A 25583-nucleotide genomic window follows, 5' to 3' on the forward strand; every position below is an offset into this window, starting at 1 on the left:
CACGCACACACACACGCACACAAACAAACAACTATATATATATATATATATATATATATATATATATATATATAAGTATTATACAGTAAAAATGTACAATGAGGCACCGCTACGTTTTGGACAGGAATACGATATCTTGCACTACACGCACACACACGCACACACATGCATATATATATATATTATGATATGATATGTATTTAGTTACTTAGTTACGTTTCAGGCACGACAGCATACGCATACGCAAAGCACCTTCATGCAGTTGTGCCCAAACATGTTAATACTTATTAAAGGAATCGTTCAGAAAGGGAATGTTTATGGTCTGTTGAGTTTTGTTTTGAAAATTGTACTTTCTTCTATCCTGAGTGTAAATATTTGAAACGAAAAGCATGACAATAGCTCAACATCCGACATCCGTGCTGCCATCCGTGCCTATGGTACATCTCTTTTTATTGAGGTAGGAAATATATGCCTAGGTATGACAATATGTATAATATATATATATATATATATATATATATATATACATATATAGAGAAAATAAGTTTTCAAAAGTGAATTTTCAAAATAATTCATACTCAGAATTCATTGTCGATGATATATTAATATTCTTCATGTGAAGTATCAAAAATTGCCTACGCCACAAACGAATGATGAGTCGAAGAAGGCATGAAAATTATGCTGATAAGTGGTGGATTTATTTTCATCATTAACAATTCATACTCTTAATTGTTACCTATTTAACATTCATCATCAATTTTGATTACTTTTAAGGCACAAAATATCGAAGAAAAAAAGACATGTATTGTGATTATTTGTGTAATGATCTTCGTCTGTATAACGAAAGAGTTATGCTATGCCATTTCTATGCTATAGCATAAGCGAGAATAAATTGTGATGAGTGCACCCCCTCTTTGTAATTCCACGTCAATACAGTGTCGGTAACTATAATGGCTAAAAAAGTTCGTCGTTTAGCATGATACAAGATGGGAGTACATACAATTGTTTTCGTTGACTACACTTGAAAATATGAGATATTTCTACAAACAGTCTCGAGGTAGTGTTGGAGACACTCGAGTCTCTCGAAAACATTCAGAGCGGAATGCTAAATAGAAGCTATTTGGAGAGGTAAGACATATCACATCGTTATTGTTGGTATCGAATATCAACTTGCCATAATATTTCAATTTTCAATGCCAATTGTTCACTGGTCGAACTGAAATTTTAGATTATAACTGTTTTGGAAGGTAGATTATGGTTGTCATCAAGACATTTTGGGGGAATATCATCTTTATTCACGATGACATTAATTTCTTCTCGGCCTATGTCGTCTTTATTGCATTGTGAGACCATACAGAAATTACATGTTATCTAAAATAAGAGCTTGAGAGCCCCACATGAACGGTGAGGAATGCAATTGACGAGTAGTGACACCTCGTATGTCAAAAGAACACTAGTTTTTCCTATTAAATTGACTTTCTGCTATAAGTTTCAACTTTGCGTTCATAGAGGTTGAAAATCAATATCGACATATCATAATCGGCGAAAAAAAATCAAGTAAGCTTGACAGTGACAAGCAATCAGGTAAAATCACTCCTTAGAATACCTTTAATTGTATATCTTTCCTTAACTAGTCAATCTCGTTTTCAAATTTTTTTTCCAATCTGGCTGGTCGAATTTATTCTTCTGCTTGTTCGGGTTCTACCTCGACCTCGACTTCGGCTTCGGCCTCCTCCTCTTCTACGTCATCCCTGCGTCTGCGACGACGGATTTTGTTCGTGTCCTCGCCTTCCTCTTCTCCAACATCCCTGCGTCTGCGGCGTCGTTTGCCATTGACTTCACGTCGACGGCGCACTTCGACCTTATACATCAAAAAGATATATCATTTTTAAGATTTGAGTGTCACAGTCCTTATATCACGGAGTTGCTTACTGGAGAGTTCGATGCACTTTTCTCCACATAACTCGACGCCATTTTGTGACGCAATAATCATACTTAGAAGCTATTGTCAACAAGAAAGAAAATGCAAGTATTGCTATCTTATTTCACTCCAATTTACTTAGGTGTTTTTTGACGAAAGATATTGCGATCAAAACTCAACCGTACGTTTCTTTTTCGCCTAAAGAAGAAAAAAAGAGATATTGTTTCATGCACCGTGGAAAACAACAATTGGATAAAAGCATCGTTTGATAGGTGCACTAAAAATCGTTGTTCAACAGTTCACGAGTTTTGATATAAAGATAATGCAACTATTCTGTGGTGACGACCAACAACTTTCAAATTACAATAACGACAGGCAACTTTCACAAAATGCAAAGGGATGATGACTTTTGGTATAATATGAGTTATTTCTTCCACAAATAAAGCAAAGGGATGATGGGTTTTTTTTATGACATGAATTGTTTCTTTCAAGAATATTTATCAGACTTACCGGTAAGGCGTCCAAAGCTTGTATGTAGTAGAGTCCATTTGCTGCGAGGTAAAAATATCAAGATAAGAAGTGTCATGATAAATTGACAAGTTGTCCGGGTTCCGTCATCTATACACACTACTGACTAGGAATAATAAAAAAAGAAAAAAGACTTATAATTCGAGCACCCATTGAATTACATAGAACTGGACCTTTTTGTTCATGGTTACCTCTCTTTTATTGTCAGGGAATCTGTCTTAGTAACCGTTATCACTACGTTTACTATCGTTTTACAATTTTCTAGTTATCAATTGAACATTAGAAACTTACTATAGATTACAGCACGACGGAAACGAAAGTTCTTTTTGGGCTTCTGTGGATCGGGTCTACACATATCATATGTTAAATCTCTATACAATTTTCAATGATTATGGTGATATAATGATTATGTCAAATTAATTTCCTGTGTAGTAAAACACGAAAACATGATTAAGAAATAGGACCAGATTTTTCATCACTTTTTTTTTCGTTGGTGTTGTGTCGAAAGCCAATGTGTTTAGCGTGGACTTTCTTACTTTGGAAAAATGTAATTTGTCATACCTCGCATACTAGTATTTTTATTCTCGTTCATCCTTGAAACGATTTGATATCTAGCAGGACAATGGAGTGGATTATGAATTGTCTATCAACATTCCCACTTCGTTAATTAGTACACATGTTCCTTGTTCAACTAAGGAAAGGTGCAATAAAGCATTAATCAAATGATTACTTACCTAGTCCAGTATTAGAGCAATAGTAGCTATAATCGTAGCAGCAGTCGTTGAACCGCTCACACGCCGCATCGCAGTAACAGTCTGATGAACGGCAGTCACTTCCGACACAGTTACATCCAAAGCCGTAGCAACTTCCGTCGTAAGGCATTGGATCTGTGTATGACGGTGCTAGTTTGAAAATCAGACGGAGGAGAATTAATATAGGTGGTAATTCAAAAATCCGTACGTTTACAAGAGCCACGTCTAAATGTTTCGTTGATACTTCGGCAACTGAGGAACTTGGACACTGTTGTTACAAAGTACTGATAATGTTCACATAATATACGCATGCAATGTACGCACGTTAATTAGAATTAAACATCATCAAACCATTGTGCTGAAGAAGAAGGGTTTCAAATACGAGTAGTATTTGTGATAACTGTAATTGTTCACATCCTCACAATTGCCTAGTCCACGAAAGACAGGGAAACATACTGCAGTAGTAATGTTCGTCACTGTTATCGGAACAGTCATTGATCCCATCACATTCCCAGTTGCCTGGTATACATTGTCCGTTGGTACATATGAAGTCCCCGTAATTACAGGAAGAGGCTAGAAAAAAAGAAGGGAACAAGAGAAAATAGATATTTTGATGTGTACTAATACCCATGCGTCTTCTTAATACTTGGGTACCTAAGGGGGGGTCACCGTGCACCCCCCCCCCCCCCCCCGGACTCCTCGAAACTTACATTTTCAGGATCCTCATGACATACCAAAACATAATCAAGATGTTAACAGGAACGAAAAGTGGCTGTTCTCGGTGAAATTTAATGTATTCTATTGTTTTTCATAATTTCTTATGTATTTCTTTGTTTTTCAACTTTTTCAACTTTTGTTTTTTCTTTGTTTTTCTATTGGAAATTGTCACTGACCACTTTTATACCATAATTAGCACAAAAATAATCAATGAAAGTGATTAATTGTAAAAATAATCAGGTTTTCATGACCTTCATGACAGAGGACCTGTTTTCCATAGGAAATGTACACAAAATCACAAAATTGTGCCCGTTTTGGGGGGACATTCCGTTGCAATAATGGGCGTGACTTCGCAAAAGTATACGCGGATGTTGCAAATTTGGTCTCAAAAGTTGTGCGAGACTTGACCAAACAAAGTCAAGAAGCCTCGCGACAGATTTATGGCGCGAAACTTCGAGGGGGGGGGGGGGGGGTGGTGGACCCCCCCCCCCCCCGTCCTTTATGTATGAATGTAATATATATGTCCTTACATGTAGGGCTTACATAGTAGGGTACCTAAGGGGGGGGGGGGTCACCATGCACCCCCCAGGACTCCTCAAAACTTACTTGACTTTGTTTTGTTCAAATCTCATGCAACTTCCGAGACCAAATTTGCAACTTCCCCGCATACTTTTGCGAAGTCACGCCCATTTTTGTAACGGAATGTCGTCCCAAAACGGGCACAATTTTGTGCTTTTGTGTACATTCCCTATGGAAAACAGGTGCTCTGTCATGAAAGTCATGAAAACCTGATTATTTTTACAATTAATTACTTTCATTGATTAGCTTTGTGCTAATTATGGTAGAAAAGTGGTCAGTGACAATTTCCAATAGAAAAACAAAGAAAAACAAAAGTTGAAAAAGTTGAAAAACAAAGAAATACATAAGAAATTATAAAAACGATAGAATACATTAAATTTCACCTAGAACAGCCACTTTTCGTTCCTGTTAACATCTTTATTATGTTTTGGTATGTCATGAGGATCCTGAAAATGTAAGTTTCGAGGAGTTCTGGGGGGGGGGGTGCACTCCCCCCCCCCCCCTTAGGTACCCGACTATAACTTATCTTTCCTCTAGAAGGAGATCTGACTGAATAACAATGCAATAAGACATTTACCGAATAATTACTTACAAATAAAATCTCAGGCAAAACGTAACAATCTGGTATGTAATGTTTGCTATTAATCTTTCTCATCACTATAGAATGTAAAAAGCACTCGGACAAAAATTACAAGGTATCGAGTGGCGGCCAAGATTACATTAATGAAATAATCTTACCTGGTGTAGATGCGTAATAACCTCCACCTGGAGAATGAAAAGAGTAAAAAGCAGGCATCTTAAAAGGGCTGGCACGTTCTTCAAAATAAAGTTTCTTTTCTAATTGAACTGTTGTAGTTTATATAATCTTCCTATATACGATAATTTCACAGAACTACATGTACATCTATATTGTATTGTTTTCTTTCAAGCTCAAATCGAGATACTCGAACAGTTATTTATCACCAATTATAATAGTTTTGATTTTAGTTTGAACTGTACATTATTACAATATTCTTGCAAAATATTCAAAATATTAAAAAGAAATTATGTTCAAAAACTCTCTGTGACCACTATGTATTGTATTGAATGTATATCATTTTGTTTATTTCCTTTCCAACAAATAATATTGTTTGCAATTAACGTTTGAATAACACAATGCTTCGATGTAACAAATATGAATTACCGCATCCATATTCGTCACTGTAATCGGAGCAATCATTCCATCCGTCGCATCTCCACGAATATGGAATACACTGCCCATCGGAGCACTGGAATGAATCGCCGCCGCAGTAGACTGTGTCGAGGATTGACAGCGAAAGCATATTTAGAAACGGCAATAAACTGACATGCATCAACCAACATTTCCGATTCAATCGAAAGTTTCCTACTAAAAGCACCACAAGTCGTATTATATCTATCAAAGAGATGGTATAAAGAGAATTAACATGAAAGGAAGAAGCTTATTGAGTGCAGCATCCGACAATCCCATGTCGAAAGAAAGTTTCGAAATCTATTTTTCTAATTCGCCAACTTGCCGGATGGGCACAAGAAAAAAAAACAACAACAGCACAGCATATATATATATATACATATAATATTATATGTACACACACACACACACACACACACACACACACAATCCCGGCAATAACAACGCACAATGACTACACTCTTTCAGAATCATAGTTCGCATAAACCTATTATTCCATGTCATTACAATACTTGGAGTCCTCAATAAATTTCTCTTTGAAGCAAAACTCCTCATTCGATTTAATCATAAGTAACAACATATATAGACAAATCTTGAAGTGACGTAATGCCTTGCAATTTGAACAAATGGGGAACCATGACTTTCTCAGTTAAAGAATAACCCCATCCATCGTAACTGTTGGATCACATCATATACACGAAAACCTCCCATTACAGTTTAGTAATCTCGTTTAATGAAACTGAGCATAGAAATGATTTTTTTATTAAGTGGAGGCTTTGATAAAGATTTTTTTATCAGTGAATAATTATCTTACTTGGTGTATCCAAATTCGGGAGGTCACGGGCTGGGAAAAGTACGTAATACTTTTTAGAGTATGTTCTTTTCTGGATAACGATTACATTGCATTGCTTTATTTCATGAAAAACCAGAAAATATTGCACTTAGCTTTGATCGTGCAATTATTTCCTGGTATCCCATTCATTGCAATCCGGGGAGGTGTTTTCATCAACGTTTGTCAGCGTTGACAATTTCAGCAAAATCCTTGGTTTTGACTGGCTGAGATGCTCTGGTCACTGACTGTTACTATGGTGATTCAAGTTGTCAGCGCTGACAAACGTTGATGAAACACCCCCCAGGTCAACATACTAGGCGCGGTCAGACTGGCAAAAGATCAAGAAGTTTAAGATCGAGAAGTTTGGGCCATTGGTGCGCAAGCAAGATTGCGCCGTCCGATGGCTAGTGATTGTGACGTAACAATGCGCATCTGTAAATGACAATGGCCTCGCGCTTCGGCACTGTCCGAATCGAGAAGTTTGCGGTCACACTGGCAAAACTTCGAGATCGTAAAGACCGCGATCTTAAACTTTTCGATCTTTTGCCAGTCTGACCGCGCCGTTAGTAGCATGTTAGCATGATATAAATAGCATTATACGTACCGTAAAAAAAAAAAAACATTTTGAAACTGTAACCGTTAGTAACAGACAAATTTATCATACAAGCATTAGAATTTCGTTAATGTGTCCCCACTTATAAAAAAAGAAGAATAGAAAGCAACCATATTATCATGAATAAATGCTTATAACAAAAATTAATTCCATGAAAGCTTCTGGATTCATACCTGGTGTTGAGTATCCTCCTGTAAAGATGGTGAACAATTACAAAATAAAAAGTAATAAATATTTCAAAAATAGTGTTTAAACACAGATAGCCATCAGCTGATAAATGTCATCTTTAAGTAAATACACTTATGTATTCAATAAAAACAGAAAATGCCAACTGATGTTGACTTTAACTTGCGTCCAACACATATTAAGTGCCCTTTAAACATGTCATGGCGGTCAGTATTAACCATCGTCTACACCTTAATCATAACATAATACAATGATCAAAACAATGAAACACCTCCAATGATTGCAATCAGGGTACCAAATACATCAACTACACAACATGCACGGCATGCAGCCAACAACTATACCTTTATCGCTACTATAACAACATTGCCGAATTGTTCTCTTAATTTCAAAGTAGATTATGAAATAATCAAACTCTTTTAAAATATTTGTAACCATTTTCTGAGGATACTAGGAATTGATCGTAGAAACTGTTCAGCGCCTGAAAGTTTCCGTAGGCAATGAATCGACAATGCAGATCCAATGCAATCGCATTTTATGTTCAAGAACACCTCATACTTGCAATAAAACAGCTGTCATTCGTATTTACATCGAAAACAGTACGGCAATGTTGAATTTCATTTTCAAGTGTCTTTTGGTCCTAGCAAATGAAAGGGAGACAATACAATTTTGGTCTTGGCAAGCTTTCGGGGAAGAAAAAAAGAAAGAAAGAAAGAACGAAAGAAACCCTTTGTTAGAAACTGGAGAAATTGACATCATGGGTGTCACTTCATTCAAAAATTGTTCAGTTACCATTGAAGATTAAAATAGAAAGATGTCATTGCCTTTCAGAGTGGAACACTGTGCCATGGTGAATAAGACTCTTGACAATTAATTCCAAAAGTAAAATCTCGTTAGTGTCTGCAGCCTTGAACAAAAAGTTTTGTTTATCAACATGCATGGGTATCTGGAAATAATAATTGGCTACATTGCAGGATAAAGAAGACTGTTTTAAACATTACTTGTGTAACAATGTCATGAAATGAATAAGTAACATTCTTAGAAATCTTCTTATGCATTGAATTCTGAAGAAAAAAAATATAATGTTTACCAAGTGTTAATTATAAAAGAGTCAGGACATATAGCAAATCTCAACGTGAAAGAAAAATAGTTTTCTCAATCAGACAGGTAAATACAAGAATTGAAAGAAGTAACAGGGATGGTTATGATGGCTAACTTACCACAGTTGTTTTCGTCGCCACCATCGGAACAGTCAACGATATCATCACATTCCCAGGAGTCTGGTATGCACTGGCCGTCGTTACATTGATATTCCCATGAATTACAATGATTATAGCCTGAACATAACGTTAAAGCATAAACTCAAATTAACTTTTCGGATGACCATTTCCCGATGGAAAGTCATGGGTTATGTAACTTTTAACAAACTCACTCATTACGAGAGCCGCAACCGAATGGATATTGCATTATGTACTACAATTGTAGCTAGACAAAACAGATTGCTCATGTTTTGCTATTTTCCATAAGCCATTTTACAGCTTTTCTACAATTTTACAAACAAATTCTGAATGTTCAGAAAAGAGTTTTGAAGGCCAATTTTTCTTGTCTTCCATTCTGTCTTCGTATCTTTGTACCTTTTTTATGCTTTTGGTTTTCGTTTCATATTACATTAGTTTTTATGTCGACCGATAGGACCAATACTTCCACTGATATACAATTGATACATCATTATCTGTTACCTCATTCATTAAAATCAAATCTAAAGAACATACAAGTTAATGTGATATAGCGTGATATAACACGATATTACGTATACCATAGGTGATGCAAAGTGTATCTACATACCTGGTGTTGTGTATCCCCCTGTGAAGAGAGAGAAAAATGAATTACGAAATGAAAAGGAATTAGTACATGGTTTTAAGTCACAGATAATATTTGACTTTTTGTCATTTGTCATTACATTCCAACGGACATGCGTATACAAACAGGGAATGAGAAGCAGTTATTTTCCTAAGCTTCCGTTCCAGTTCTCACTTAAAATCTACAAAGTTATAATGATGGTAATAATCTTTAAAACACATAGACAAAAATATAATCTTGAAAAGCTCTTCGTTTCAAAGTAGTATCTTAAAGGGATGGGATATTTTGGGATTAAAGGGATATTTTGAACAGTTATAAGAATTGTTGATTCTTTATTGGTTGCAAAGAAGTGTAAAATCCAACCTTATATTCTATTGGAATTACAGCTAAGCGGCTCCATCCATCCACTACCTCTCGTGTCCTTCTATTTTTTTTTTTTTGTCTCTTATCTTCACACCACGCATTAAGCTGCTTTCTCCCCCCCCCCCCTCTCTCTCATACACACACACACACACTCACACACACACACACACACACACACACACACTCACACACACACACACACACACACACACACACACACATACTATTTTGTTTCTCTCCTCTCTTTTCCGGCATGACAGCGACTTAGTGTAGTGTAGGGATTTGTTCAGGGTTTTTGTTTCGGATAAGTTAGGTTATAGGTCTTTTTGTCTTAGTTTCTTTGTTTCATCCATTTTCAATGCTTATCAGTCTATCGATCATATAATTTCTTGTATTACGTGTGGGGGGAATGCAGCCTACAAGCTCAGCTTTTTAGCATTCCTCCCCATTTCCAACATTTTCCTATACCTACAAGTTTTCTGTAAATTTATCCTTTACTTTGTATGATGAAATTTATGCACTGTATTCAATTTTTGTAATATATTTATATGTTTTTGTTGGAAATGAAAAATAAATGAATGAATGAATGAATGAAAAATATTGGTTGAGGTGAGGATTGTTCTTTTAACTTTTTGCAGGATAAAAAGAAATCACTTATAAAATAGCACAGAGCATATACTATCAAAAGAGGAATGCAATAGGTTTATTTGATGAAAATCGCATAAGTAGTGGCTGAGATTTTTAAAAAAAGGTAAAGCAAGCAATCGTAACAAAATTCGGGTCCCACCTTTTTATTAGGATTGCTCTGTTTTGGATTTCTCAGCCATTTGAAAAACCAATTTCCATCAAATAAATGTTGAATTCCTCTTGGAATTACATGCTTTTTCACATTTCATTAGAGTTTTGTAATTATCTCACCAGGAAATGATGGAGAGTGGTGACATTCAATACGCGTCACTCTCATTTAGTTATTGGCATATAGCATCATTTGACAAAATCGCTTCTTGAAATAAACATATTTCTATAAGGGCAAAAAAATGCACTAAAAGTGCCTCACACATATTAAAATGGCCGTCCTCAATCCATTTTTCAATGTTTTCCAATAACGAAACATATTAAAAAGATAACATCGTGACTACATAAACATAGCAGATAATTCAAATCAGAGATAAACATTTAGAACACTCCAAGATAACGATAAAATGCAATCAGCGATTTCCATTATTTCCCAGGCTCTTATAATAATCAGAGTCAGGAAATAAATTCTTTTAGTGAGATTAGTTGTAACACATATTACATATATGCTTTTATTTCATCATTCGTGGATATCCCTACACTGTAGGTATGATTTATCCTGAATTGTAGAGTTCCTTGCTTACCATAACAAATGACGCCAGCGTCCTCCCCATGAACGCAATTGTGCGAGCCAAATCCATTGTGCGCACACTGGTTGATGTCACTCTCGCTGCCAGAGCACTGGACATTGTCCAACCAGATCGGCCCGCTCCCCTCGCCGAAATATGCCGACTGAAGTGCCGAGGTCGCGCCGCTAAACCCGAGCATCCTGCAGATGACATCGGCGTCATTCAAATCCCAGCTATCATCGCATACTGTTCCCCACTGATAATCGACAAAAACTTCCACTCGACCTTCGTTGTAGTTACTTCCATTTCTCAAACGAACTGCATCCACACTTAGAGATGATCCTGTGAGAGTACAGTTGGGGCATTCTCAAGTTTAAGAAAATGTCTTTCTGTTACTTCCTTATGTTAACGATTCATTCATTCAAGCGTATGGTCCTGGTTGATGTCGTTTATTAGCTATTGCTAGTCGGCTAGTGCGAACTACATGGAGTCGGTATCTTTCTCCTGTTTTCTTGTCTGAGCAGGCAGGGGGACCACTTCACCGGGTTAGCACCCTGCTCTTTGCTATGAATGAATGAAGTAGGATCTTTTATGTGCGTGAGTCGTGGCTATTTAAAACTCATACACGGGACCTCCATTTGATGTTCAGTCCGAGGGACAGAATGTTTTGTCCGAGGAGCAGAGTGTCATGCCTCTTGCTAGAAGGCCGTCAGATGGTAAAACGGTCTATCTCGAAAATTGCTGTTCTGAGAAAAATGACTTTAAAGTTTAGAGGTTTGAGCTTTTTTAGGAGATGGGTATAATGCGTTTTTAGCAATGGGACAAGAAGAAGCATATTAAACACTGATAACTGAAAAATTTTGTGCTTATTTCGGGTTTTAATTAATAAATGAGATTTTTGTGCAGATAGACTGTTTAACCACAGCACATATTTACACTCCCGCTTACATCATAAGATGGTAAAATTGTCTATCTTCTAGATAGACCACAAACACTATGTAAACTGGTCTAACTCGAAGATAGACAGCGATGATTTTAAAAATCTCAGTTAAGAAGGTTATATGGTTTATGTAAAAGATAGCTCGTTTTACCTCCAAACGATATTATCGACAATGGGCTAACTCAAATGTAGACTGTTTTACCATCACATCTGAAGGAAAAATACAAAAAAGTACCAAGATAGCGGAAACTATCTCTAAAACAAGACATGATGGGATTTTCTCGATAGCACCATTGGAAGGAGCACCCTCACATGTCCCGGAAAGTGAATTTACCTCAAAAAGTCAAATTTTCGAGTTAGACCGTTTTACCATCTGACGACCGTAAGAGGAGACGGATGCTTACACACAACGTTACTCAGTGAGGGAGTCGATCCGGGGTCGTTTGGATCAGGAGGGAGACCCAAATCACCGCCCTTATATATTATGTACCCTATAATCTTATAATCATCAATGCACCATGATACATCTACACTCAGCAAAAAAAAAAAAAAGAACACAGTAAACGCTTTTTCAAGTTTATATTTCTCATAGTATATTTGACTGAAAGCTAAAGTATTATATACCATATTAAAGGTAATTCAATTGGCTATCAACCTGGTAGGTCAACAAAAAGGGAAACTTAACGCATGAGTGAACATCTTTGTTTTTTTCTTCCAGGGCACAAAAGTAAAAATTGCAAAACTGAACAAGTTGTCATTCATGTGTATGTGCTCTCCCATAGAACAATAAGAACAAACAACAGATTTCACACGAAACGAAACATGAATTAAGTTGCAAAAATAAACCTTTGATCTCTATGATATCTTTAAAGCCCAAATGATCAATAAAGGCTAAAATAATGGAGGAAAATAAAGAATCTTATGTCAAATCTAAATTCAAATGAAATTAGAGAAGAAGTAATAATTAACAAAAATGGTAGAAATCTGAGGGGCTTTTTTTCAAATTAGGAAATTGTAAATATTATTTTGTTCTTTAATTTGTCTCATGAATTCTTAACCCACTAGATTAAAATAAGTAAATAAAGAAATTCTGCTTATTTAATCATCTGTATTCGTATTATCCCCTATGTCATTTGAAGTTTGACGTTACGGAAAGTTCTTATTTTCCCCTTTAGTTTCCCACTTTGCTTTTCTTAGAGGTTTTGAAAGCATAAAGAGAAAGGAAACTTGTTTTTGCTATTTCATTCATATCTCTCATTGTGTTAAACTGGTCTCTTGTTGTCAATGTTGTCGTGAAGGACATTTGCAAATGAGAGAGAACATGTCAATTTTTGCAATTTTTAATTTTGTGCCTTGGAGGACGAATACGAATGTGCTCACTCATGCATAAAATTTTCTTTTTAATTAACCTATGAGCTTTAATAGCCAATTTTTACCTTCAATATGGTATATAATACATTGATTTTCATCAAACTCTTCTATGAAAAAATATGACCTCGAAAAAGTGTTTACTTTCTTTTTTTGCTGAGTGTATGACAAAAAGTGGACGGAACATAACGGATAATTTTTGACATGAGAGCTACAATCATCGTTTCCATATGCTGATATGTATGTATGTGTATGTATATGTATATAATACATAATATACGTATATTTGAATACGACCCAAATCTATGGGAGGTCACTTCGAGTAAGCTTTAAAAAATTTAATATCTTTTTTGTTATTTGTCCAATAATATTCTATTTAACTGTGATGGGAAGGCAACATTGTATATATAAATTAGTACATAATATTATCGCAATTAACATTTACGTTAATTGTGGTGAGGTCATTTTGTGTGATTGATTTGCGTCGTTTAAATGGACTTGCGTCGTTCTTTGAATTATAGATAGGATAGGCTGCTATATCAATGGTATGGTAAAAGCAATACATTGTTTTGTTACTATTTTCAGCTTTTAGTCCATATGGCCTACACAAATGTAGTTGTCTACCATAGTATAATGTCCCTCATCACTATACTAATCCATCATGTGTGTGTATCTGTCTGTGTGCACGTCTGTGTGTATACACGGAGCTACAATGTGCATACGTGTATGTATTAAATGTATGGAAATGTCTTCCATCTGTCTCTTATAAGCAATAATTCTGTGAACGATTTAACTAAGGAACCGCAAGAGGTATCCAGTTGAAACCTTGCATACAGATCGACCTCGATTATCCGGCCTTCTTTTATATGGCAATCTCAATTATCCGCAGTGAAGGACTTTTTTTTTTCATCCAAAAATTGAGAAAAAAACAGTGACTTTAAACTCAATGAAAATTTCTACAAAACCCACACGATTTACCTACATATATGAGGTAAAACATGTATTATTTTTACATAAAGATATATTTTATTTTTGTGAAAAAGGGACTACAATTTTGCGCAGGCTAGCATAGATTACACCACCGTTGCGGGGTACGCTACATGCCTAGCTGCCATTGCACTCGGACGGCAGCTTGAACGGCAGCTATATACATTAACATTGTGCCTCCCATATCCGGCCAATTCGCTTATCCGGATGAGTGATGGTCCCGACATGGCCGGACAATCGAGGTCTAACTGTATGCATGAATAAGTGGATAAAGCTATCTCCATCAACTCATGGTTGCACATACCAATTAAAGGTCAAGGTTCAAGGTCATCGGTCAAGTTTAAAGTGCAAAATGTCACCATTTTCCCCTTGTCTCTGCAGTGCAGGAAAGTATCTTCATAAAGTTATAATACACACGTATTACTAAACACCAGTTCTCTAAATCTTTTTGGCCATTTGTTCAAAAGTAAGGTTAAAAATGCTGTCAGTTAACTAGTTGCTCTATATTCTAAAATGGTTTGATTGCTACACATCTAGTTACTCCTGAATTCAGATCATACATAGGCTTTAACATTTCTCCACATGATTTCCAATAATTTTGTGTTATTCAAATTCCAAGAACGTTTATCCTATGCAACTTTTGTACCTTTCCCCACTGCTCTAAAGTCTTTAGCTAATATTTTTCTTCTATTCTACCTAATGTCTTTGTTTTTCCCCAACCTAACTTCTCATCACTGTCCAGGAAGTCATGTTCATTTTGGCCCGAATTCACGAAGATGGTGCAAATGAAACGACGGTTTAAACGATGGACAAAAACCATGGAGCGCCAAGTGCCGCATGGAATATTTCGTTACAAAATCAGTCATTTCGTCGATGAAATGATTATTTTGTAAAGAACTGACAACATTTTGGACGAAATGGTCATTTTGTCGACGAAATTACTGACTTCGTAACGAAATATTCCATGCGACACTTGGCGCTCCATGGTTTAATTTGGTCAAAAATTGGACTTGGGTCGTTCTTTTAATCAGGTCTTCATAATCATATATATATATATATATATATATATATATATATATATATATATATGTGTGTGTGTGTGTGTGTGTGTGTGTGTGTGTGTGTAATACATTTATTTATAGATACATAATGAAATTATGCTACAAAGTCATTTCAAATTTTTATGATGATCCAAATGGAGATGTTTATGGCTGAATATTCATTTTCAACAAGCATGGACAGATAGTATTTGTGAGTGAAAAGGAATCCCGGAGTCACCCACTGGTTTTCTAATAACCTTCTTTACTCTTCTCACATAATATCTGAAAATATGGAATATGCTATAACACTGCATGAGACGTATTCAGTATACATCGTAATGTAAAGCTTTATAATGTGACGACTTTTAACCAACATAGAAACAGATTACTAAACAAAGTGTGGTGAGATATTTTATAATTTCATTCCAGAGGGGAAAAATATATGTGTGTGTGTGTGTGTGTGTGTGTGTGTAATAGAAGGCAACCCTCCTATTCTTAAAGAGCTCTGCAATAAGGGATTCCATATAATTAGGTACAAAATCGTCATACCTGGTGTTGTGTATCCCCCTGTGAAGGTGATAAACAACGGAATACACTGTTAGTACATGTTTGTTTGTTTTTTAAGTTGGACAACCATTGGCTTATAAATGGCATCGTGATATTAATAATGGACATATGAATACAAACAAGATAGGAAAAACAAGTGTTGACATAAGCTTCCGTTGAAACTTGAAACCACACTAAGACAAGTAATGCCGATCAAAGGTTACTATAACTTACAACTCAACCATACCCTAAAAATAAGAATAATACAACTTGAATAACTTAAGTTCTTCGTTTCACGACTACTTAATGTTGTTCGATTTTTTATGAGATTTGGCTTGCTAGGGAGGAACCAAATGTATAACAATGTGATTTAAGTTGATAATAGTCAAGTAAGTTTGAATTAAATTCAAATGCATACAGTGTCCAAATCATATTCAGTGTCTTTCAGTGTTACTATTAGGGCATTATATTGTCCATTGGGCCGTGAAGAAAACCCCTGAAATTATCAAGAGAGGTTGATAGTAACAACGTTTTCTATTTTTTGAAAATGAGAAAAGCAAGTTCTAAAAGACACCTCAAAGTCTTTTCAGTAAACCAAGTACCTTCTTTGCAGGGCTCTGATTAAGAGGTACAGGAAGAAACGGGAGTAGGTAAAAACGCAGGATGGAGTATTAAACGACTTCGTTCAATAATCTTCGTCCTCCGTGTCATATGATATCATAAACCCTATAGGCCTAATTGATATCTGCTAATCATGAATATAACGACATGCATTAAACACAAAGAATTCAACAATAAACAAAGGCATACCTTTAAAAAAATAAAAACAGAGGACTTACAGTAACATCAATAGGATTTTCAAGACTTTGAAGTTTCATGAGTGAAATGCGACACCTACCGCAGTAGTATTCATCGCTGCCATCGGAACAGTCGTTGTATCCATTACATTGCCAATAATCTGGTATACAGTATCCATTGTTACATTGAAACTGCCAGCTTCCACAGTAGTGATAGCCTACAAACAAGAATATTACATGAACCATTGTTTTCAAGGTTACCGAGAGTTGCTTATTATCATTCTTTTAAAAAAAGTAGTCAGGTATCAACAATTGTTTATCTCTAATAATCTATTTCTGTATCCGAGGAATAAGAAATAGTATGATATCACCCATCATCAAGCCAATGTATCACAATGTAACAATCTGTAACATGAATACGTTATCTAAAAAGACGTGATTGGATGAAAGCACGAAAACGAAGTTTTAGAGGGAGACAAATTGAAAATGTCAATGTGATTGGATCTCAACATTATGTGACACGGCCCCTTTCAAGCAAAATTAAAGAAGACAAGCGTCTAATCCCAGATGAGGTTGAATTGTAAAGTCTATAGTTGCTATGGAAATCGTCATACCTTGTGTTGTGTATCCCCCTGTAAAAATAATGAAGAAGGATCACGGAAAACAAAATAGTTGGTACATAGTTTTGGAACTTGTAACATTTTGCTGATATCGGTTATCGTTGAAAAAACACTACGTGCGCAACTGTTAGACAAGTAATGACGGCAAATGATTACTATTACTTACAATTTGATAATCAGAAAGCATTTACAAAAAGCAACAAAGCGTTTCTAGATAAACCTTGCAAAACGACACAAAATTCTAGTGGCAGTTTTACTTTCGGAAAAGAACCAAGCAATCTGCGCCACTTACGACAATTCATAACAAAGTGTGGAATAGTGAATTAAAGGTCAAAGTGAATTATGAATTACTGAAATACTGAACTATTTTGGCAAATAACTTCAAATTCTTGTAAAAAAGTATACTACCTAACGGGTTCGCGTTGGCCATGGATCGACAATGCGGATTCAACTGCAATAACATTTTATATATGTTCATCAAGAACATCTTGCATACTTGCAATAAAACCGCACGAAAAATAATGTACTATTTTAAGATTATATTTATTCTAACTGCAAGAAAGATTACAAATTAATATTTATAGTCAAAAGCGTACATAGATACTATTTTCAAGATAGATGGGTGCGCCGTGTGTTTTGAAATCATAAACCCTTATCTTTTTCTGCTAATGATGAACAGCAAAACGTGAACAATACGACTGCATTTAACACAAAGAATTCAGTAATAGTCAAAGGCATGCAAAATCATCTTAAAACAGATGAGATAAAGACACATCTGTAGGATATTGAAGATTTTAAAGTTTAATGGGGTTGTAGAAGTATACAACTCATGCAGCGAAGAGGCAGTGACATATGGAATGCACACCTACCGCAATAGTATTCATCGCTGCCATCGGAACAGTCGCTGTATCCATTACATTGCCAATAATCTGGTATACAGTATCCATTGTTACATTGAAACTGCCAGCTTCCACAGTAGTGATAGCCTACAAACAAGAATATTACATGAACCATTGTTTTCAAGGCTACCGAGAGTTGCTTATTATCATTCTTTTAAACAAAGTAGTCAGGTATCAACAATTGTTTATCTCTAATAATCTATTTCTTCTTATCATTAGATATCCGAGGAATAAGAAATAGTATGATATCACCCATCATCAAGCCAATGTATCACAATGTAACAATCTGTAACATGAATACGTTATCTAAAAAGACGTGATTGGATGAAAGCACGAGAACGAAGTTTTAGAGGGAGACAAATTGAAAAGCTCAATGTGATTGGATCTCAACATTATGTGACACGGCCCCTTTCAAGCAAATTACAGAAGACAAGCGTCTAATCCCAGATGAGGTTGAATTGTAAATTTTATAGTTGCTACCGAAAATCGTCATACCTTGCGTTGTGTATCCCCCTGTAAAGATAATGAAGACGGATCAGGGAAAACAAAATAGTTGGTACATGGTTTGGGAACTTATAAAACAATTTGCTGACAATGCTTATCGTCCAAAAAACACTACGTGCACAACACTTAGACAAGTAATGACGGCAAATGATTACTATTACACAACTGTACTTACAATTTGATAATCAAAAAGCATTTACAAAAAGCAACAAAGCGTCTCTAGATAAACCTTGCAAAACGACACAAAATTCTAGTGGCAGTTTTACTTTCAGAAAAGAACCAAGCAATATGCGCCACTTACAACATTCATAACAAAGTGTGGAATAGTGAATTAAAGGTCAAAGTGAATTATGAATTACTGAAATCGTTTGAAGTCTATTTATTTGAACTATTTTGGAAAATAACTTGAAATTCTTGTAGAAAGTATATAGTACCTAACGGGTTTCCGTTGGCCATGGATCGACAATGCGGATTCAACTGCAATAACATTTTATGTTCATCAAGAACATCTTGCATACTTGCAATAAAACCGCACGAAAAATAATGTACTTTTTAAAGTCTCTATTTATTCTAACTACAAAAAAGAATATAAATTAGTACTTATAGTCAAAAGAGTTCATAGATACTTTTTTAAAGGTAGATAGGTGCACCGGGTGTTTTGAAATCATAAATCGTTATCTTTTTCTGCTAATGATTGACGAACAGCAAAACGTGAACATAACGACTGCATTTAACACAAAGAATTCAATGATAGTCAAAGGCACGCAAAATCATCTTAAAACAGATGGGATAAAGACACATCTGTAGGATGTTGAAGATTTTAAAGCTTAATGGGGTTGTAGTATAGAACTCATGCAGCGGATAGGCTGGTGTCATATATGAAATGCACACCTACCACAATAGTATTCATCGCTGCCATCGGAACAGTCGCTGTCTCCATCACATTGCCAATAATCTGGTATGCAGTTTCCATTGTAACATTGGAACTGCCAGCTTCCACAGTATTGATAACCTACAAACAAAAACATTTCATTCTTTTGAAGTTGTTTTTATAAATTTTCTAAAACTATTTTTTTGTCCCTTACAACAGGACAGAATTTTGCCGGACATATTAGAAAAAAAAAAAGGGAATCGTTTCCTACTTGATTTAATTATGACTTTACATGATTTGACCAAAACGGTCAAGAGCTATAGGCCTATAAACGTCAAAATGATGTGGCATAAGATAATGTACATGAACGTGAAAATGGGCGTCCGGGTGAGGTACATAATGCTTCTGAACATGAGTGTATTTAATACAAGTTTTACTTCAATTCGATTACAGAAACAGATTACAGAAAGCAAGGTTACTGTTATTCCATATCTGTTGTCTACAGGGGTTGCGAAGAGAATCGTTGAAATCCTTACGGGCATTACTAACCTTTCTTTTTTTGTGGGGGGGCGGTGGGGAGGGGTAAATGAAAGAGTAAAATCCATCAACAGTCCATAAGTCTTTATAATGAACCAGGTGGTGACAAACTTATAGGGCTTTAATTTCAGAGGCATGTTTCTTTTTTCCCCTAATCTTCATTTCTCTTATCATCCTATTACACATTGTACATCATGAAATAGTATAATATGACAGGTACTATGCAGCTTCGTAATAGTATGATGCTGCATAATACCTGTCATATATGTGTATATAGGTGGTATAAACCTAATATAGCATTAAAACGATTTTTTCCTGGCGAGGAAAGCGCATGTTTTATATTTAAATATAAATGTATAATATATATATATATATATGTATATATATATATATATATATATATATACATATATATATATGCTTATACATATACATATATATATACATATATATATGCTTATATATATACACATATATACATATATATATATATATATGTGTGTGTGTGTATGCGATTATATAAACAATTCATTATGATGTATTAATTTCTGATATGAAACATATCATTCAGCACAGTTTGGTGTGATAACATTGATGTGACTTACCGTCCCCCCCCCCCACACACACAATTGAATTGTGTATATAATCGCATATATACACATATATACATATATATATATATATATATATATATATATATATGTGTGTGTGTGTGTGTGTATGCGATTATATACACAATTCATTATGATGTATTAATTTCTGATATGAAACATATCATTCAGCACAGTTTGGTGGGATAACATTGATGTGACTTACCGTCCCCCCCCCCCCCCACACACACATAAAAAAAGAACAACCCAAGTCCATGGAAGACCATTTCGAGTAAACTTAAAAAAAAACTTCATATCTTTTTTATTTGTCCAATAATATTCTATTTAACTGTGATGGGAAGGCAACATTGTGTATACAAACTAGAACATATATTACTATGACAATTAACATTTACATTAATTGTGGAGAGGCCATTTTGTGTGATGGACTTGGGTCGTTCTTTGAATCATAATAAATGGACTTGAGTCGTTCTTTGATTCATATACTGTACATGACATTCTGCTATAGAGATGAGAGAAGGATGATAGAGGGCGCTATAATGTAAGAATGACCCAAGTCCTTCGTTCTTACATTAATATAAGATTTAACTCATTCATTTCAGGCACTTCCGGGGGTAATTAGGATTTATTATTTATTTTATCTTATATTCAATAATATATATTTATATTAAATTCAGTGTGTCATCATACCTTGTGTTGTGTATCCCCCTGCAAAGATAATGAAGAATGAGTTCAGGAATACAGAAATAGTGCATACTTTTTTTTAAAACTTTTTAAACATTGCCTAATTAAAGTCTTGGTTATAGTTATTCATGATAGACAAATTACATTGTTTACAAACGAGAAGTACGCGTTGTCTTAAGCCTGCGTTGAAACACTTAACCAAACTAAGAAAAATAGAGACGGTCAATGGTTACTACATTCAGCTTACAGCTCAATAATCCCAAATTACAAAAGCAATAAAAATCTCCATGATTAGATTTCAAATAACCCATTCAAAATTCCACACTCATACACGGAAAGTACACAGACGCGAACACCCTAACATTAGTGACACGTACTACATTTAATAAGAAAGTGCGGAACTTTGCACTTAAAGTCAAAGTGAATTGTAGAATAATTCAAATCTGTTAAAAGCAAAAATTCATTTAAACAATTTCCGATAATAACTTGAAATGTTCGTAGTGTTTAGAACCGAACAGTTTTCCTTATGCCATGGCCCGACTGTGTGGATGGAAGAGAAATAGAAGAATGATAAATATTTGAAGACTATTATTCAAAGGCATGTTACTATACAAAGACTACTGGATACATCCAGTTGGATGTGAGGCGGGACGACTTCACCGGGTTAAACACCCTGCTCTTTGCGATGAATGAATGAATCGGGATCTTTTACGTGCATGTTGCGACTCTCTCGCACACGGGACCTCCATTTTATGTTCTATCTGAGGGACAGATGATAACACACAATATTGCTCAGTGAAATTCGGGTATCGAACCCGGGTCGCTTGGGTCGAGGCAGACGCGCTACCGACTGAGCCAACTCACCGCTATGACAGCCCTAACTGTTCGCAGCTACTAACGTCACTCAAAGTAACGTGGAAATGTAGCGCTGGGACTCCTTTGCTTTTTCTTCGGGCTAAACGGGGGAGAAACTCCTAATTCTTTGAAATTTGAAAATGAATGTCATTACGACTCTAGCAGAATGTGCATCGTATTAGAATTAGATGTAGTTTTTAGAAGTTCGAATTTCAAATGAAATGCATTATATGATTCTACCTTCGACTAGTCGTTCCAACTTTGACAGTAAGCACTGAAAAAAAAAATGGTATATTTACCTTGTTGGCAGTATCCCGGGGAAATTGAAATGTCGTCTATGGCGATATCACTTGTGAAGCTACTCCCACGTACACCTTCCATGGTAATGTAGAATGACCAGTAGTAGTTGTAAATACTGATCTGGATTAACAGATAATATATTACGACGTGTTTGAAGCTTTTCGACACAGTAATCTAATATGATCAAAAATCGTTTCTTGATGTACTGCACCGCATTTTTAACATGCACTGTGAGCTTGTTGACTTTCAGCCCTTTTCACTGGTCCAGTTTCTCTACTTTCCAAATTTATTAACCTGGAATGGTTTTTTGATGTGTCTCCAATCAAATGTTTCTCATTGGAGTCTGCTTTATTTAGCACCTTTTGAATCAAAACCTATTATGAATTGCCTGGTTTCTCCATGTGCTCACAGGAATCTAAATACTGTGATTTTACAGTACTTGTCTCCTAAAAATGAATACATTTCTGAAAAAAAGTATACATAATATGAATATATAAATGCATATATATATATATATATATATGATATGGGTGTGTGTCTGTTTGCGTGTGTGTATGCGTGAACCTGTGTGTGTCTCGGTGTGTACATTTTGCCGGCAAAAACTAAAATATGTAATTCCATTTTTGATCCTCAGTGTCCTGCGATTATTTGCGAGTGTCTCTTCGACGGTTTCTTTCAGGTTATTTCTTTTTTATCTCTCATAATTCTACATTTCATTTCCTTTTCAAACAGAGCAGATCGATAATAAAATATATAAAAAATAAAAAAAGGAAATAGCGCCCTCAGAATTACCTGTGTTTGACTCCAATAGTTTCCTCTTTCCCCACTGACTGAGTACAAAATGTCCGTCGCATTTGGTGACCTTGACTCAGACTTGTAGACATTCAGTGTGTTGATTGTGCTACCATACATATGAGACCAAAATGTTAGGCATGAGTACCCGTAACCACTGTAGGCGGGGCTCCATAGGCGAGCGACATCTCCGTAAGCACGTGGAGTGGCCTCTATATACATATAATATCCGTCTGCAAGTAAAAGGGTAAACAGGTCACATGCTGTAAATACCTGTTAATGTTATAAAGATTAAGAATTACAGGCAGAGTAACATTACCAGGGGCGGATCCAGGGAGGACCGCAACCGGCGCACGCCCCTCCCCCCCCCCCCTTTATTTTTTGTTGAAACAAAAGAAATAAAAAGAAAAAATGGGGGAGGGGTGCGTGCGCCCCCCATTTAATTTTGTAAACGCGCCCCCTCTTTACGGAATTCCTGGATCCGCCTCTGCATTACAGCGATGCCCCCTATTCTACATACATGACAAATTTTGTTTCCTTGTTATGCATCAAACGCTACTTGCTACACATCTTCTCACCATTTTGGAAAGAATTTTTGTAGTAGGAATGGTTTGAGGTTGAAATACTCCACCTTTTGAGAATTATGTCAGTACCTTTCTTTTATCAAAGTTATTCATGGTCCAATACTTTAACAACATGAATAAATTACTGACAAGATCATGAATGTTGGGATCGAAATGTTGTAAAATTTATTGACGTTGTGTAATATACAAAAGGTAATCCCAATTTGAACAAAATAATCAACGTTTTCATGCCATGGTAAGTAAGGAGTGATTTATCATAAAGGTGTTTTCCATAATTTCTGATTGCAAATGATCAGTTGATTTCAAGGTAGAATGTGATCGCAAAACAAGTTCCATTCTTGTTTCATTCATTCCATTTCATTTTATTAATTACATTGCATTTCCATCCTTGTCAGTGTATTTTCAACCTTCGTAAAAATAACGAAAATGATAAGTAACAGTGGGGTATTATTGGAAAGTTTGTTGTTGTTTTTGTTGTTGTTGTTATTGTTGTTGTTTTGGGGTCTTGAGTATGCACTCGAATAAAACATGACGCCTTAATAGTTTCGCGATCAAGCTCTTCAAATTTTACTATTCGTAAGATAATAACAAAAGTGATAATAACACATATGAATGGGCATAGAGAAGTTCATCTACGGCAAAATGACAAATCTCATTTTAAGAAAAAGAAGCATCATCGAATTACGATGAAAATGTTAAAGGCATAATTGACCATTTGCAGATGAAACAAAAACCCAGCATTAGTGCTTCAAAATAGTTCTTAAATGTGAGTTAGGGATAGAATCAACCAATGTAAAAATTTGAATCAGGATAATCGATGCTAAGTATCGTTAAATATACAAACTGTGAACAATAGTTATAATAAAAAAAAAATCATACTAAACCGTCTACAGTTATGGTTTAATGAGAAAAATAGTGATATCTCCTTATGTTTTAGGCTTTATTGCAAATAAATAAATATTATATATGTAATAAGGGAGGGTGTTTTTTGATACAACTGACCTAAAGATATGCATCAGGATGTGATATCTTGCACTTTTTTAAAATCACTTCTCCCAAAGGTAAACAGGACCTTGAAACCTACATAAAGGCAAGACCAAACTGCTTACAATAGGTTCCGCTGGTATGGTCCACTGACGGTCCAGTACTTGACGACGGGGTACTTCCGCTGTTCCGAGTCCAGTCAAAATCGTCACCGTAATATGCCTGCTGCCATCCACAGAGACCGGACTCAAAGTCACAGTCAAATTCTCCGGGATCTGGTTCAGGATAATTATGATTAAAAAACAAACAAACTTGTATTAAAGATTTACATCTATATCAGCATAATTCAATGCTCAGAGTTTGCTTGCTGAACTTTGTGTCATCGTATTGCATGTGCGCATCATGTTGCATGTCACGTTGCGTATTAGCAACACACACGAGCTGTAGCAATAATTGCTTTGGGGTCATCCTACGAGACCGACACTAACATGACTAAGGAGTCACACAGCCCATGAGTTCAACATTGAAAAAAAAAAGCGTCCATGAGTCATACAGCCCACGAGTCATTCGGAAAATGAGTTCGACACTAATGCAACTAAGGCCCATGAGTTCGACACGAGGTAATTCGACATTACAACGTGTTGCTTAACTCATAGCTTTGTTTATTTTAGAGTGGAACTCATGGGCTGTATGACGAGAGGGTTGTATGATTCGTGAGTATCTGTCTCATGATGTGCAC

General features: G+C 35.6%; 2 protein-coding genes across 2 annotated transcripts in view; both read right to left on the reverse strand.

Moving 5' to 3' along the window:
* The window catches only part of LOC139736249 (MAM and LDL-receptor class A domain-containing protein 2-like), a 182721-nt gene that overhangs the window by 82694 nt on the left and 74444 nt on the right, over positions 1–25583 (reverse strand). The window contains exons 24-30 of the mRNA XM_071646980.1: positions 24970–25119; positions 23277–23509; positions 22484–22604; positions 21336–21353; positions 18093–18209; positions 17218–17235; positions 16705–16821 (exon numbers count right to left, since the gene is read on the reverse strand). Coding sequence (XP_071503081.1) covers positions 16705–16821; positions 17218–17235; positions 18093–18209; positions 21336–21353; positions 22484–22604; positions 23277–23509; positions 24970–25119 — 774 coding nt within the window. The remainder of the gene's footprint in view (positions 1–16704; positions 16822–17217; positions 17236–18092; positions 18210–21335; positions 21354–22483; positions 22605–23276; positions 23510–24969; positions 25120–25583) is intronic.
* On the reverse strand, positions 3184–15829 carry LOC139736244 (uncharacterized). The gene is made up of 9 exons (XM_071646976.1): positions 15810–15829; positions 10941–11267; positions 9184–9201; positions 8559–8675; positions 7326–7343; positions 5681–5791; positions 5236–5262; positions 3658–3774; positions 3184–3351 (listed from the first exon to the last, which is right to left on the reverse strand). Exons 2-9 carry the CDS (start codon positions 11145–11147, stop codon positions 3184–3186), a joined length of 783 nt encoding a protein of 260 aa, XP_071503077.1. The 5' UTR covers positions 11148–11267; positions 15810–15829.

Source organism: Diadema antillarum, unplaced genomic scaffold, assembly GCF_040938485.1.
Source record: "Diadema antillarum isolate AM-2024a unplaced genomic scaffold, OU_Dant_1.0 seq00000634_RagTag, whole genome shotgun sequence".
NCBI lineage: Eukaryota > Metazoa > Echinodermata > Echinoidea > Diadematoida > Diadematidae > Diadema > Diadema antillarum.

What these genes read in the sequence shown, in the direction of transcription:
- LOC139736244 (XM_071646976.1), bottom strand. Translation starts at nt 11,147, where the DNA reads ATGACGCCGATGTCATCTGCAGGATGCTCGGGTTTAGCGGCGCGACCT. An exon ending in CAGTGACGAATATGGATGCG is followed by an intron (nt 5,263 to 5,680) that starts GTAATTCATATT and finishes TTCATTCTCCAG; the next exon opens with GTGGAGGTTATTACGCATCT. An exon ending in TGACGAACATTACTACTGCA is followed by an intron (nt 3,352 to 3,657) that starts GTATGTTTCCCT and finishes TTTTCAAACTAG; the next exon opens with CACCGTCATACACAGATCCA.